Source organism: Anarhichas minor, unplaced genomic scaffold, assembly GCF_050575085.1.
Source record: "Anarhichas minor isolate MPS153535 unplaced genomic scaffold, ASM5057508v1 ptg000055l, whole genome shotgun sequence".
NCBI lineage: Eukaryota > Metazoa > Chordata > Actinopteri > Perciformes > Anarhichadidae > Anarhichas > Anarhichas minor.
The window spans coordinates 4,036,043-4,052,151 of record NW_027466501.1 but is presented as its reverse complement, the minus strand read 5'-3'; the positions used below and the strand labels follow the sequence as shown (position 1 = coordinate 4,052,151).

At 45.7% G+C, this 16,109-nt stretch overlaps 1 protein-coding gene across 1 annotated transcript; it reads right to left on the bottom strand.

Moving 5' to 3' along the window:
- Positions 1-205: 205 nt before the first annotated feature.
- On the bottom strand, positions 206-7,255 carry net1 (neuroepithelial cell transforming 1). Its single transcript, XM_076076184.1, has 9 exons — positions 6,983-7,255; positions 4,351-4,458; positions 4,069-4,233; positions 3,497-3,559; positions 3,111-3,284; positions 2,746-3,003; positions 2,486-2,656; positions 2,076-2,262; positions 206-1,962 (listed from the first exon to the last, which is right to left on the bottom strand). The coding sequence occupies exons 1-9, from the start codon at positions 7,073-7,075 to the stop codon at positions 1,505-1,507; spliced, it is 1,677 nt and encodes a 558-aa protein (XP_075932299.1). The 5' UTR covers positions 7,076-7,255; the 3' UTR covers positions 206-1,504.
- Positions 7,256-16,109: the final 8,854 nt, after the last annotated feature.

Sequence of the window (16,109 nt, the reverse complement as noted above, 5' to 3'; positions counted from 1 at the left end):
TGTCCATTTAAAATTCTACTAAAAGAAAGTTTGACATTTTGATAAACATATCTATTTGCTTTCTGGCTGAGAGATTGATAATAAGATCCAGCTGTCGCTTAACTCTTCAAATACCTACTCACTATGAAGCTACAGCAGCCGGCTGGCTTAGTTAAGCATGAAAACTGGGAGCAGGCAGACGTCATATAAAACATGAAACCAAAAGTTCAGTTGCAAATCTTACACAGATCTTTATTGTTCTTTAATTACATACAGTTCGTAGCAATCAAGTTGCTCTTTTCTTTTCTTCTCTTTTTCTCATCTTGTTCACACGTACAAAAACCTTCTTTTTCATCTTCCTTCCCCTACGTACTTTTTCCTGTCCATTCCACTCACTTGATTTATACCACCTATCATCTATACGCAAGATATCACATCAACTTATACAGGAAGTTAATGGAGTTAAACACATTGCGATGACAATCTATTTCAGTTCCAAAACATCTTTTTCCAGCTTTTCTCTTTTCCTTCCAGCCTTCCACTGACTTATTATTTCCATCAACCAGTCTTTTATGTTTCATCGTCTTGTCCCCCAGGACAGGTAAATATGTCCTGCTGCCTCTACTGGTGCACGCAGAGTCCACAACTAAAGCTCCATGCAAGATGCTACACTGAAAAGTAATCCGTTTCATTTTGAAAAGTCAGCTTTTTAAAAACCAACATGGCTCAGTTCAAAATTTTGTTTCAAAACAAAACTCCTGCTCTCTTCTCTGATCAGATGATTTGCTACCACTACACCTCATAGTAATGTTCCATTTTCAAAAAGAGAGACTGAAGTCTCATTTGTCACTGGATTTAAATTAATGCCTGCAGTGAATTAAAAAAAAAAAAAAGTGTCCAGGTCCTAACATCTGTCATTAAAGGAATGTATAAAAATAAGACGTGTTTTCTGATTAATCAAAAATCAGACTTTTACAGAGAAATTTGTAGCTTTGTGTAGTACATCTCATCCTTTAGAGGGATTCTCCTCCTTTCTTGCCTGCTAAAAATGCTCAAAATTTCAAACAACTTCACCTAAAAGCTAAAACAGTGCTGCTTTATGTTACCTAAAAAAATACAATAAATCTTACAATATAAAAATGTAAAACTTTCATTAGTCCATCAAAAAAGGTCTAAAATAATGCTTAAATATCAAATTAATAGTAAACAATAGTAAAGGATTGAATGCACCACCTCTATCTTCAAGAAATCCACACACTCGCAGCACACAGATCCATGTGTGAAATGTGTGTTTGCTTCTCATTACGCTTCCCTTTTTAGAGCTGGTGGAAGCCGTGCACGTCTCTCCAGAATACTGTGTCTCTGTGCGGTGCACTTGGATGGAGGGGTAAGGTAAATAGCTGCCGAAGAGGACAGTAACACAGAACACTGTAATAATACACACATAAATACAAGTCCCAACATCTATGTACAAAAATAAATCAAAGTGTCCAAACAGGAGTCCATTTTCTCCTTCCACCTCAGTTCACACCATAGTCTCTTTTCTCTTCCCTAAAGAACACAGAGACTTCTTCTCCTTTTTGGTTTTGTGCGATGTGGACGAGGACAGCGGCGACGACGATGAAGATGACGTCGTCGTCGTTATTGATGAGGAGGAGGAGCGGGAGGAAGGGGACGTCGTGGTGGGGCTGGGGGTCGTGCTGTTGCACGGCGAGCTGGGGGCGGACTGAGAGACCGGCTGCAGGCAGTTCTCGTCCGCTTCCTCCATGTGGACGATGGCGGACACGGAGGACGGCCGGCGCTTGGAGCGGGCGTCGTTCGCCGACGGGGAGGGCGTGGAGGGCTCGCTGAGGGGCCGGTGGACGGAAATGGCGCTGCGGAGGCAGTTGAGCCACTGCTGCTTGTGGAAGATGTCGTTGACCTGCAGCGTGTGGGACTGCGCCTGGCTCGGGTCTTGGGAGCGCACGCGGAAAATGTTCTTGGCTGTGAAAGGAAGTGGAGAAAAGTAGAATTAGCAAACTGCTATACTTGAGAGAAGACGATGTATATTCCTACATTAACAGCTATAAACCTTTTGACTCTGGCACAAGCCTCACCTTTGTCTGCGTTGCTGAAAGCGCCCCTGAAGGAGCCGCCCATTCTGACATCTCCGTCCTGCAGGTCCTCCAACACAAGGGCATGCACTGGGATCGGCTGCCGGTAGACCTGGAAACACTGGCGCTCGTTCCTGGTGACGGGGCGGGTCAGGACCAGCAGCTCGGTGAACAGGAACACATGCAGCTTCTGGAGGGAAACAACAAAAACAACCACAACAATTAAAACCACACATTTGACATAAACACCAATAAAGTTAGCAAAGTGCATACTGGTATGTTTAAATCATTGGCTCGTTGGAAGTCGACGAACCAGGTGGTTATAAGCCTAATTGCCTTATATGGGATGTGAAGCTTGTGGTGATTTACTGGAAGAGGCAGCCAAAGGAGCAATGTGTGCGCATTGTGCTTACCGTGCCGCTCTTGTTTCGGAGCTCTCCGTGACACAGCAGGCTCTTGCACTGCTCAATGAGAGGGTCTCTCTGCCTGTCATCCAGATACTCCAGCTTGTCGATGTAGTACCGGCACTCAGACTCTCCCTTCTTCATGTTGATGTCAGACAGCACACCCTGCATGATGGTGATCTGAAGAACACAAGGAATGAGAAAATTAACCTCAGCCACGTTTGTAGATCCACGTCCTGCGTTTGAACAGATCTGGGCCCTCGACTCACCGCTTCCTCCAGACTGGCGGCGTCCGGGTGCTCTGGTGGAGTGTGTCTCAGTATCTCTTTGAGCAGCAGTGGGTACTTGACCAGGCGGGAGCGCGGGATGTCCAGGAAGCTCCACAGGTCCAGCTTCCTGCTGAAGGGCGACTCAAGGCAGCGCTGCAGGAAGTCCTGCACCCGCCGGTCCTGCTTCTTCTGGTCCAGCAGTGCCTTGGCTGCCAGCTGGTTGCTGCAGTAGTCCTTGTAGGCGTTAAGCCGAGGCAGCTGCAGGGGAGACGAGACACTTACTTATGCTGCCTTTCTTACTGGAAACCCAGCCGAACGTCAACAGAATGAAAAGAGGTCGAAGCACTTGGTGACGGGACACTTACCCAGTTTACTACAATCTGTCCGATCTGGCCTACGGTCCCATCTGGCCCCGTGGCTTTGGCAAGCTGCGCCAGGAGGTCCTCGTGCAGAGGGATGTAGGTATCCAGGTTGCCGAAGATGTGAGTGAGCTCCTCCTCTGACATAATGGAGAGCTTCAACATCGGGTCATGGTACGCCTGTGTACAAGAGAGCCAAAACGTCAAATGACAACATCCCATCAGGCAGAGATGGTGCTAAGAATAGCTCGTGAAGAGCCGTGAGGGTACAAGAGAAAGACAGAGGAGTAACTCCTGTCTTTTTATAGCTCCTGGCTTGGCTGTGTGGAAGGCCTGCCAGACTTTGATTTAATCTGTTTGCTTAATAAGTACTCCATGTTAAAAGTACAAACCTTGCGTGCGAGCTGGAGGTCCTCAATCAGGTCCTGCTCTCCGCGAGACAGCTCAAATATGGCCTGAGGAGGGGGAGGCACAAATAGATACTTTTCTTTAGCAAAACACATGAATCAGAATGTCATTACATTATCGCAACTGACGGCAATTAGACTAAATGGTAAAACTGTCGTGGTGCAAACAACAGAGGTCAACTTTGAGTCTATCTGGCTGCTCTCTGTGTTTAAAAAATGTTTATGCCTTCTGACAGTTGGCTTAGATGTCTGGCATATGCACCACAAGTTGGGATGTCGGGCCGGAGAGCGCTGGTTTGTTAGCTTGTCAGGTCTATGTGAGCTCACACAGATGGGGAAATAAGCCCGGGATGGCTTTTAGACCTATTTAGACTATCCGACACGAATACTACAGGGATATGTGAAACCTGTATGGTAGACAGGTAGAACTAACCACTGTCTGGATCTCTAACTTGGCTCACTCATGTATCCACAACTACACTTTGCCCCTTGGTGTCCCAACCATGCTCTACAATGCACTTGCTGTTCCTACTGTATGTTCATGTGCTGATTCTCACCTCCTGCCGCTTGATCTCTTTGGTGGAGAAAGTTCCCTTCTGGTGCACGTCTAATGTCTCCGACCACAGCATGCTGTTCCTTCTTTTGGGCGGCGTGGGGGCTGCTGCCTTGCTGCAAGGCTTCTGGGGCGCGCCCGGTGACTTGCCATCGCCCCGGAAGGAGGCCTGGAGATGGAAAAGAGGAAGGGAGTCAGACAAGTGGAAACCGAGTTGTTGCAACAAGTAGAGCAGCAAAGAGGTGCGCTTTGAGTTCCCTTTCAGTGCGATGTCAGGGGAGCTTACCTGGATGGTTTGGCCGAAGCGCCGGACGGCCCCATTCTTCACCGGAGAGATGAGGTTGGCTAGCGACGTCACCCTGCCGAGAGGACGGACACGCTTTGTGCTGGGTTCCTGAAGAAGGAGGAGAAAAAACGGAAGGAGAGATTAGTCAGGCAATTTCATCGTAGTCAAAGAAAAGTCAGAACCTTTCATTCTGCTCGCAGCAAGGCAGAGCGAATCGATCGGCAATGCCAACTGCGAGATTTCCACAGACCTCAGCTGTTAAGTGCAGATGCTCCCATGTGACTCCCTTGTGATAAACCGCATCAAGTCCGGTGATAAATCCTCATTATTGACTGAAATCGGAGTAGCCGGAGCCGAGGTTGAGCCACAGACAGACAGACTGGCGGACCAGCGGACAGACAGAGATACTGAGGAGGAGGAAGCAGCTCCAGCAGCTGTTGGCTCCATTATGTGAAGAGTCCCAGAGCCAGGCCAGCCCACTGAGCACAAAGACCCTTTCTGGCCACTGATCTGGAAGATGCCAGGAATGCACGAGACCCTGCACTCAGCTGTTCAACACCCCTCCCTGCGCACACTCTGCTACTATCTGGCCTGACATCCGCTACAGCCCCACTTCTTGGGAGCGGATCTGGTCACATCACTCAAACAGCGTGAGATAAACGCTTCCTAATCGCTGCAACTCTTTAACTGCCTTCCCAGGGACACCTTTCCCAGTGTGGCACTGTGTCAGGACTGTTGTGTCATTCGGGGAAAAGGAGCAGCAGCGGTCGTGTCCCCTCTCTCGTGTGCGCACAGTGCGGCATCGCAGGGGTTGCTGGTCGCTGCGAGTTGAGACATGCTCTCCAACAGGCCTTGCGTGAGAGCAGAGCTACACCTGGGCCAGGTGAAACTTCCCCTCACTCAGCCCTGAGGCTGGAAGAAAGGAGAGAGCTGCTTGGCCTCGTGCCAACAACATCAGGCCACAAATCAAAGAGCTGGAGATCTGAGGTAATGATTTCAGCCCACAGAGCCTCTTCAGAAGATGAGACCGTCATAATTAGCATCTCTGAACGTTTGCACTCCCCGCAAAACATTTTTGCATTTTGAGAAATTCACACTAATGAGGGCTTGCTCTCTGGAATCGAGCAGAGCCGTGTGTGTGTTTTTCTCCTGACTCAGGCCAAATGGGATTTTGCCTTGGCTCAGCGAATCTGGGAAACAGAGCAGCCACTGAGGCTGGGCGCTCTGCAGACACAGCTGTGGAACAGATCCTCTCCGTCTGCTGCCGCGGCTGTGGTTGACTCACGGTCTGCTCTGGGTCTCCACATTGGACCAGAGAATCCAGACAGCCTTGAGAACTTAGCGAGCCCTCTAGTGGCAGGGGCCAGCAAAGAGATGGTGACTGCTTTGACTGTGCTCTACATGCAAAGGGGCCCAGACTTCTATAGAATCTAATATGTGACCTTTTAATAACAGCAGACGTCGTAATACAAACTACAGTTATAAGTGGGTGGGGGTCTCCAAAGTCAATATTGGAAACGCGTGTTGGCCATTCTGCACTTCCTGTCTTTTGGGAACCAGCCCCAGAACAACAAAAGGCCACTGGTCCCACTCTTTGTTCATCAGCTGTGAAGTGGAAAAGTGCAGACGGACGGGGAAAGTTGCTATTTCTGGCAGTTTGATCTGTTCTCACTTCAGGAAACCAGACGGACCCGGAGTTAGTGCTGCAATTTTGGATAGACATACATGTGCTCCTTAAACTCCTAACCTAAGATTACAACCTCATAAACATCAGGAGATTTTTTTCCCAGGGATCCCAAAAGAGCTTCCTGTGCTCTCCCTTTGATGTAACCTCGTGTGAGCTGTGAGCTCATACCCCAGATGTGTCCCTGGGTTTTACAGCACTGCATGAGTTGAACAGTCAGAATGAAAGGATCGAGGTCATCGACAAGTCAGCACGGTGCGTTTAAGCTAAAAGGGCTGTCTCGAGTTTGCAGTTCTGCGGGAACAGAATGAATCACCCCGCAGAACTTCTGCTTTATCAGGTGGTTTACTGTCAATGAAACCACATCTTCCCTGAAATCTCTCCCGAACGAGAACCGTGCAACCCTTTAAAAGGGGAAGGAAGGGGCTGAAGCGGTGACTTTTTATAAGTACAGAGAGCACACCTGGGTTTCAACAGCCTTTAACTGCTGCATCAAAGATAACCTGGTTACAGTTCAAAAGCAAAGTAACTCTAGACTGGGTTGTTGACTGAGGGTTTCCCCACCCCCCCCCCCCCACTTCACTGTCCCAATCTCTCCCCATATCCTGACTAAGGCTGAGCTGCCTGCTGTGCTGGGATGCATATTTAAGGGGGAATACACAACACTGAGGGGGGTCTGTTCGCTATTAACAACTTCCTAGGTGCAGTGTGATCCAATGATTAACATTTCCAGGTTTGGAAGTATCTCAAACATTCAAAGTCCAAAGTCTCATCTTAAAGGCACAATGTGATTAAAAGCACAAACAAACACGGTGCGCCCATGCGAGATAAAAACAGGGTTAGGCACTGATTCATTCACAATCTCACACAAAAGGCTTGACTTCATCTCAAGGAGCCGACAAACATTCAGCGAAACCCTCAGGAAACAGTAGAAAGACTGCATCTCACCTCTGAGTCTTTGTTGGCTTGGTTCTGGTAGTCTATCACTTGCAGAGTCCGTTTGATAGGCACCAAGCTACCCAGTTCATCGTAAGCCACCATAGCTTTCAATGAAAACAAAATATCCTTTTTTTGTTTTTTAATCCTGGCGAGTCAGCTTCAAGTAATCCACATCAGAGAAAAAGTTGAGTAAAATCGAGGGCTGTGTGGGTAAAAAGAAAAAGAAAACCCTTCAATTAATAAATACACCTCCCCATATAAGCTCTGAAGGCTTCCCTCACACACTCTTTCTAAACTTTGGTCTGAAGCACACTGAGGGAGGGAGGGCTTTATACCAGGCAGGACAGACGGGGAGGAGCGAGCCTCTGCTCAGCTCTCATGGCTGCAGAAGAGGCGGGACCGGGTTTACTTGGAAGTGGGGAGAAGCTGCACGCAGGCTCTGTTGACACTCACAAGTAAAAACAGTAGTGAGAAGTTTGTAAGATCACAGGTTCAGCTTACTGCAAAACGGAGTTGACGCAAACAACTCCGATGAGGGCAGGTGAACGTTGGAAAAAGACTGAAGCTTATCTAACAGTATGGGTTTGTCTCAGGGAACTGGGTTAAGGTCTGCAGTGAAGCACGTAGAAAAGATAACTTTTTATTTATCTTTATTTCTGTGCAAATGTACTTCTGTGAGGGTGAAAAAAGCTTAAACTGTGAGAATTAATTTTATTTGCTGTTGAAATAAACACACGGCAGAAACATTGTCGGTAATGATTCCACACATTTGGTGAGAAGAGAGTTGTAAAAAATGAAGCGACTGATGCTGCAGCTGAACAGCTTTGTCCTCAAAGACATGCAATATACAGTATATAGCAAAAATCTGGAAACAGGCATGCTAACTCATCAGGGGTGAAAAAAGGTGACAGACGCAAACCTGGGAATGCACTGGCAGCTTTGCTAAACAACAAAACACTGTACGAACAGTGGACAGACCCTTTCCCAAAAGGCAACAGGTAGCAATGGGCAATAAACCTAAAAAAAAACTATTTATTTTTGCTATGAAATTGAAAATACCAAAAACACAAAAAAAACATTATTTTGTCTCGCTTTCTACCAGATTCTAGCATCAGGTACTACAACCGTTGAAGCTAAATGCGTCGTTCTGTTTAACAGACTAATTAACGAACTACAAAGTCATTATTACTTGTTAGCTAATTATCAAAGCAGGTCTGCTTTTTAAACAGAGCTGTTGTCAGTCTGATCAGCTGACCTGAGGGAGGTGATCAATTAGAATATCAATGGCGGGTGGGGGTGGGAAACCTGTTTATTGAATACCACTGGGGAGGAAGGGGTTGTGTGCAACTGCCACCCATATGTTGATTGGTCTAAGAGTGGGGGAAAGGGCAGCATGTTGATCAGTTTCAGTAAAGACAAGAGTTCTGAGGCCATAATGAAACTCGTGGCTTTTGTTCGTGCATTTGTGCACACACCCTCGGGGGGATTCACCCGGACAGGCGGATGCACACATGCTTGAAGGACGACCACACCCATTACTCTACACGTCCCCCTCCACCCCTATACAGCTGGTGCACAAATGCACGGCAAAAAGTGGAGGTGTTAGATCTGACGGAGCGGCTAATGTGGAGGTGCTGCAAGGCAGAGCGTCACAATGTGTGTGTGTGTTTTAGGGCAAATGGACAAGCCTGTTCGTGGCTCTACTTCATCCCCCTGGGTCAATACGCAGGTGTGAACCAGGACAGGGGCTTCATGCTGTTGCTGTGTGTACATTCGTGTGTGTGACAGAACACAGATGCTGATGGAGGTGTCTGGATATTGACGCCTTGCTCTTTGTTGACGGAGCGGTCAGGAGGGGCTCATCACCAACAGGATGGAGAGTCTGGGTTACATGACCCGCTTGCACCACCAAAACAATATGGAGTGAGATCATAAGTCAAGTGACTTCAGCATCAGAAAAAAAATATGTAGGGCTCAAGTGAGAGATAAGACAGCAGAGCTGAAAACTATGCAGACTGAGGAGTCAGAGAGGATCTAATAAAAAAAGTGAATCTGTGTAGTCTGTGCGTGCCTTCAGCAGACAGACGACGCGTGAAGCCCTGCTGTTACTCACTGCTGCACGGGGAGACCTCGGGGCTGAATCAGCTGTGCGTCTGGTCCCGACGCTATAAAAACTGAACGCGACGTGGCTCAGCCTGCCCGGCCCTCATAGGCCCCCCCCCTCACTCCGAGCTGCAGCTGCAGTGCAGCCGGGATTTACGCTCCATAACACACACATACAGTCCGAGTAATGCAGTTTCACCGCCGTCTAACATATGCCGTGCCAGGGACGGACTGGGCCCCGAGGCCTGAGGGGCCGAGCTCAGCTAAACCTTCACATCAGCAGCACAGGGTCAAAATTACAGCTGGGGGGGGGGGGGGGGGGGGGGGAGTGCAGAGAAACACTGGCGAGTGCCGACTGACTTAAAGCAACAAGAGGATGGGTGGACGTGCTGCTGCCCTCTGCTGCTGCAGGTCAGCAACAGAAACATTTTCCTGCAACAGCTGACCTCTCAGATCTGCCACTTCATTGATGTCACTCTCCTCTATTGCAGAGTGAAAATGAGTTTGGAAATGTCAGTGAGTGTGTGCGGTGACTTCTATTCAGACATGAGAGGACTGTTAAAGAAAGAGAAAATGAATGCTTGCGCAATGTGTTGCACGGTGTTTTTCCTGTCTTGGAGCTGTTGAAGGAAGAGGAGTGTTTACTGCTCCCTCACAGGCTGCATCAGGGAAAGAGTTGAACTCTTATTTTGAAGCCTTAAAGCTATAGGTAATATACAGTCAGGGCCATAAGTATTTGGACCGTGACACAATATTTCAAATTTTGTCTCTTTACACGACTCCAATGGATTTGAAATGAAGCAGTCAACATGTGGTTGAAGTGTAGACTTTCAGCTTTAATTCAATGGATAGAACAATAAAATCACAATAACCATTTAGGAATTACAGCCATTTTTACACAGCCCCCCACATTTTCAGAGGCTCAAAAGAGTTTTTAGATTGGATACTTTTTAAAACCCGACCCCAGCTTTAATGAAGCGCGTGGGACACTTGCTTCCGATCACAGTACCTTAAGTCGTATTCTCAGATAGCAATATTACATTATAAGTTTTATAATATCTGACATCTGACTAAGGTTGAAACAGTTTAAAGCTATGACTACAGTATTGAAAAACACAAATGTGTTAACTGTTAGTTTACATAAGACATTATTTTAAACGCTCACAGTGGATGCTATGTTTGTTTAGGTAGTAGTTTAACATGCTATAGTGCTGCTAACATGTAATCTAACATACTTCAGTTATAACATTTTATAGTTACATGTTATTTAAAAAGATATCAGGTATATAATAATAGTGTAATACTGAAATTGTGATTTTGTCTGAGATGATTATGGTCAATCTCCTTATTTGCTCACATGCTTTATGAAAAGCATTTTGCTGAACATTCATTTATTTATCCACCAGTTGGCATGCATTAATGTTTCAAATATATGAAGAGAGACAGCTTGTTTGATTACAATATGTTGCACAATCTTTTATCAGCACTACAAGAGATTTTTTTTTTTCTTATAATGGAAGCATTTGTATTTGTTATGTTTCTCTAAGCTGAATTTTAAAAGAATAAGTATTGAGGGTGAAGAAGAAGGAATCCATGACAACGTAACCTCTGCTTGTAAGGTTCAGAGCCACCACCCCGGAGGGTTTAGGAGTACGCTTGGTTCTAAATCAGGCCCCCAGTTAGGGCGTGACTGCGAGATCTTAACTCCTATTAATCCAAGAAGTTTCTGTTCTGAGGGCAAAGAACTATAAATACCTCCGCCCCTCTGTGGCTACAACTAAACAAAGATGAAGTGACAGAAGATGTAGACAGTGATCTAATGACACAAGGGCCTGTAGAAACAATAAAACCAGACTGACATGCTACGGTTACTCAACACACTGGGTCCTTATGTCAGTGTTCACACACCCAGAGGAGCGCTGGTTGCTACCAAACACAGGCTGGTAACTAAGACTCGCAGTGAAACCGCCGACGCTTTATGATACCGGCAGAGCCTCGGCTGACGGACGTAAACGAGTCACCGGCACAGACACAGACACATATGAACACAGGGGTGTTCAGTAGTCAGGGCACAGGTATAGTCATAGATCGTATGCATATCTTTTTTCCCACTAAAAAACATCGTTCAGTCGAAACATGCAGCGTTTACCGTAAAATTAAAGTGGAAATAACTTTGGTTATCCAGCGGCAACCTTTTCAGGAAATTCTTTCATTTACTGGGAAATTCTTATCATAGACGGTATTGTTTGCTTTAAAAGCCCCCCACACACAGGGAGTCGGGATGGGTGCAACAGTTCCACTGTAGAGTTGGGTGATATGTTGATGTACACCATGAGGAGAAAACAGGAAGAAGTTAGTAGATGCCAGAAATTTGCATCTACTAACATCTTCCTGTTTTGGATTGTTGGGCTCTGAAAAATTAAGATAAAAAACAATAAAGCTGCATCCTACTTAACAATGAAAATGATTGCTTCTTGCAGCTGTAATCATAGAAGATCTTACTAAACACTACACAACAAAACTGAGACACTGCTTTCTGAGACCATTCCTTGCAACTCTGATGTTTACTTAACAACTCCATTTGGAGTCGGAGCCAAAGAGCAGCAGTACACCAGCAGCCAAACGGTTAACCGGGGATCTCTGCTATAACGGCCTCGGTGTGGAGGGAGTTCACTGTGCTGCAAGCGGCTCAATTGGAAAAGAAAAGAGAGTCAGAGGAGAACACTGATATGAATCAAGAAGTGGCCCCCAGGAGTTTCCACAACACTGTCAGAGCTTTGTTTAGTCAAGTCAGAGCAACTCATCCAACTGGTTCCGGAAGTCCAGACTCTACTTTTTTTTTTTTCTCTCTTTCTTCTTTTCTCTGATTAGTAGACGACCTACTCTACCTCCTAAACCACAGCCCCACCTCCACTCCTGTGAATTAGAAAAGCACTTCCATAAAGGTTATAATAAACCGCCCAACTATTTGCAGCATAGGGTAGATTTTTTGTAAGTCAGTCTCCCCTAAAACACTAAGACTCTACTAATCCCTCTCACGTGGGCGCAGGACAAAAACAGCCTGCGTGGAGACAGGGTGATGTTTGGTCCATTGGTGCAGCCCATTAGCATGATAGGAGTTTTAAACACAAATGGGTCAAAGGAGAAAGAGAGAGAATTCAGATTTGAAATGAAGCTAGGGCACTTTGAGACACTTTTGTACACTCATGGCTGGTAGAATAGGGAACTGCGCCTGAAGCTAAACGATGTTCAGTTGTGACAGGATCATCCTCAGTTGGTAAAGCACGGACTGATCGTTGTGCTCATTTTTACACCCACACACCAAACAAGGTGTGTTTTCTAACCCAGTCGGTCCCGCCTTTCAGTTACACCAAAGCAGGTTCCAGATGTAGCGGCAGACCTCATCGGGCTCCTCACCAAACAACCGCGGGCTTTATCTAGAAGTCTCTCCGGGATAAAGACTAGTCCTTTTGACGATACGCTCTGAATAAACAGATGAGGCGCATACTTCAGATACGGCCAGAGATCAGATATGGCAGCCAGGTTTTTCAGCGTTTCTGTTGACATCACAAGTGTCTTAACAACGCAATAAACGAGAGCAATGTGAGACAGTGGAATTTATATTTCACCACTCGCGCCTAAAACCCTGTAGGAGCAACATTCGGGAGCAACTTCCGGTCACCACATCTCTTCTTCTTCCTCCTCCTCTTTAAGTCAGAAAACACGGTGTATTACCGTTAATAATGTAATGGAGGAATAACTGACCCTGGATCGGCCATAAATGATCCCATCTCTTCTCTGCTGAGATCTTGATAGGCCGCCTCTTGTAAGCTCTTTGTGACAGTGTTTTCAAGTGTCAAACCGGTTCGTTATCCTTAAAAGGTTCACAATACAGAATTCAGATCATACAGCAACGGTGCTGGCAGAGCTAACAGTGTTTACCTGAGGGGTAACCGGAGGGCGGGCGCTACGCTTCCGCGAAGACACTGTCGGACGAGACAGCGTTATCAGTAGTTAGCTTAGTGGGGCACACTCACATGCAGTAACATGCCTAACCACCCCGCTATGTAAGCAAAGCACAGAGACATTCAGATTACAAGATTACAACACACACAGCGGGAGAGTGACTCCATTCTCTGCTCAGGTAGACAGTATCACTATATCTTTACACAGCAAACCGTTGTTTGCTGCTACATTAATGCTCTGAATGCTGTATTTTGCAACTTTTGTTTGGTTTATGGCACACAATGCGTTTGCTTGCACAGTAAAATGCATATGATGTTATGTAGCCTGCAGAAAGAATAACAAAAAGACTCTGGCTTGTAGTTGGAGCCCATTGCAGTGAATCTGGTGAACCTCTGGCACAGATGATGTTGCAAACTGTTCTTGATGTCTGGATTGGAATGTTCAAAAGCTTGCCTTGAAATACAACAACTCTGGCCAGAAGCCAAACAGATCATTTACCAAGATGTATAAAACAGTGATTTGATCGTGTCTTATAAATGCTACGTTATGTGGTAAACACTGGCTCTGGTAAACTGTGATCCCATCTATAGATTGACAATAAAATGTATTTCTGGCCTTGTTAGTTTGCTGCAACACCGGTCAAGGTTCTAAACGAGCTGAGCCGATACTAGAAGGTGGATTCAAAACACTGCAGACCACTGATTGGTCGGAGAGAATCATCACTGGTACGACACAAAACGAGCAGCACAAAACCGCCGTTTTAAAGATTTTTTAAATTGGTAGCCCTCAAAACTACGCCACCACGCACTAGGCTGCCGTGCACTACGCCGTACAGATTCCCAATGTTTGGTTGCTGATGAAAGGATTCAGCGAGTGTCACGTTGAAGATGATGTCATGGCAGTTTCACGTGGCGTCACTATGGCTAAAAGCTGAGCATCAGCTTCCACTGAGGGGTTCAATCTGCAGTGGACAGTGAAATAGAGAAAAAGACCTGGTACCAAAAGTGAGTCGAGTGTTATCTTATTCAGTGCTTCCCACAAGAGTGGGGCTCCATGCTGAGTGGATTGTGAGAGTATCGCAAGTGTGTGGAAGAACTTTGTAAAAGAAAACATAACTAATATAAACCTCAATGTGAAGTGTAGCAAATGTATACAGCCCTTTTTTTCTAAACCATTATAAGAAGCCAGGCCTGCTTGATAATGTCCCGCCTCTCTTTTCTAGCCTCCCTTTTCAGCAAAGCAACGGTTTTACTGGTGTTACCTGTATGATATTAAAATGTTGTTATTATAGTTTCTGATGGATGGCTTTATTGGATGGAGTTTTAAGCCTCAATTGGACATTGATTATTCTTGACTTCTTATTTGTCATTCAATGACTGGTTTATGAGTGAATCTATGAATGGACTGTGACTAAATGACAAAAAAAATAAGTAAAAATCCATTCACTGATTCAGAAAGTGGGCTTTATAGACATCCATCAGTCTTTGAAGCAGCACTAAGGTCTTCCAGCAAAACCAGAAAATGTGCATGGGCTTCATTTTCCACAATGAGATTTTCTTATGACCTACAAAACAGATAAACAACTTTCTATCAAAATGTGTTTTCCTGAAACAAAATCTTACCACCAGGTGTTCTCTAAAATGCTATTTAGTTCTCTTTAAATGAGCGTGGAAAGCCCTGGTGTTTTCTAAGCTCACCGAGTGTCTGGCGACGTACGTTTACCTTAAAGTCGAAGCTGCAGAGGCTGACTGCGTCGCCGTCATCCTTCTCCCTGCGTTTCTGCTTCTGTGGAGAGATGAACAGGCAGGATGTTAGCTGGAATAGTCGACATGAATCACTGGAACTTCTTGATGTGTGTATTAAACATTCTTATGATGCAGAGGGTGAGGATTCCCGACAGCCACGGACACTTACACAAGTCTGGAACAAACACTCAATACCACTTTCTTTCCTTTTATAATTTGACCCTCCTTTCTTATTTCAGTTAGGAGTTCATTCTGGATTTTTAGTACGACAGAAACATGTTTCCTAACTGCATTCAGGAATAAATACAATTGAAAGGCCAATCAAACCGTTTGATTGGTGCTTTAAATGACAATAAAATAAATAAATGTGCAAAAGTTAAATGTGTTAAAAGTGGGGTTTTCCTTCCGTAACACCCAGGGTTAGTGCATCAGAATCCTCGTAGCTACAATTGATCTTAGCCCACCGGTACATTCTGATCAAAGATACAGGCTTGTACTAAACATGGATACAGACATTTAGGATGATTGTCGATTGAAGAATCACATTGAAAGTTAGGATTTCTTAAATTAAGTAAGGTAGGAGGTCCAAGACTGGATAAGACACAGCCATGACTTTAAGAATCATTTCTGTAATAGGAAGATCTTTGAAACTTAAGTTAAGATAGGACAAGCAGTTAGGAAATGTTTCTGTAATGAGGCCCCTGTTCTATAATTGCACTAAAGATTGTTGAGCTCTCTTCCAAAATACGTACAAAATGATCTCAGATTGGGATTATGGGCTCTCACATTCTTGGAGTTCCACGTAGTAACACACATTTTCTCTACTTTGTGCTGTAGTACACATCCTTGTCAATATGAGATGAACAAGTAAAGCACTTTACAGCCACCCCATTCCCCGCTCGTACTTCAGGCCAATTATGCTCATTGCCCGAGTAGCTCTATTGTAAAGCCACAATAGACACGGCTGGAGGTCCTTCTGGGAACAGGAAGGGGTTAATTAAACTGTGGGACGCTTTAACACCTGCATGTGGACTGTCAGTCAGGGAGAGTCAGTTAGCAGGTGAGAACAGCGAACTGGCCTGGTGGCCTTTGGGACCCCTGGGGCTCCGTTACTGCTGGTCCATTAACCACGAAGGGCCAGACTGCTTCTGTCTGGACACGCAGGACGTCAAGACCTGATTGACCAGCGAGGCGAGGAGGGACAAAATGGACACGTAGTGGTCAGGGGCGGCTGGCGATGAATAATGTGTTTGTTTGTGTTGGTGTAGGGCATTTCCTCTGTGGCAGGCCAACCTGTTTGCTTTGCCACATACGTAACAATT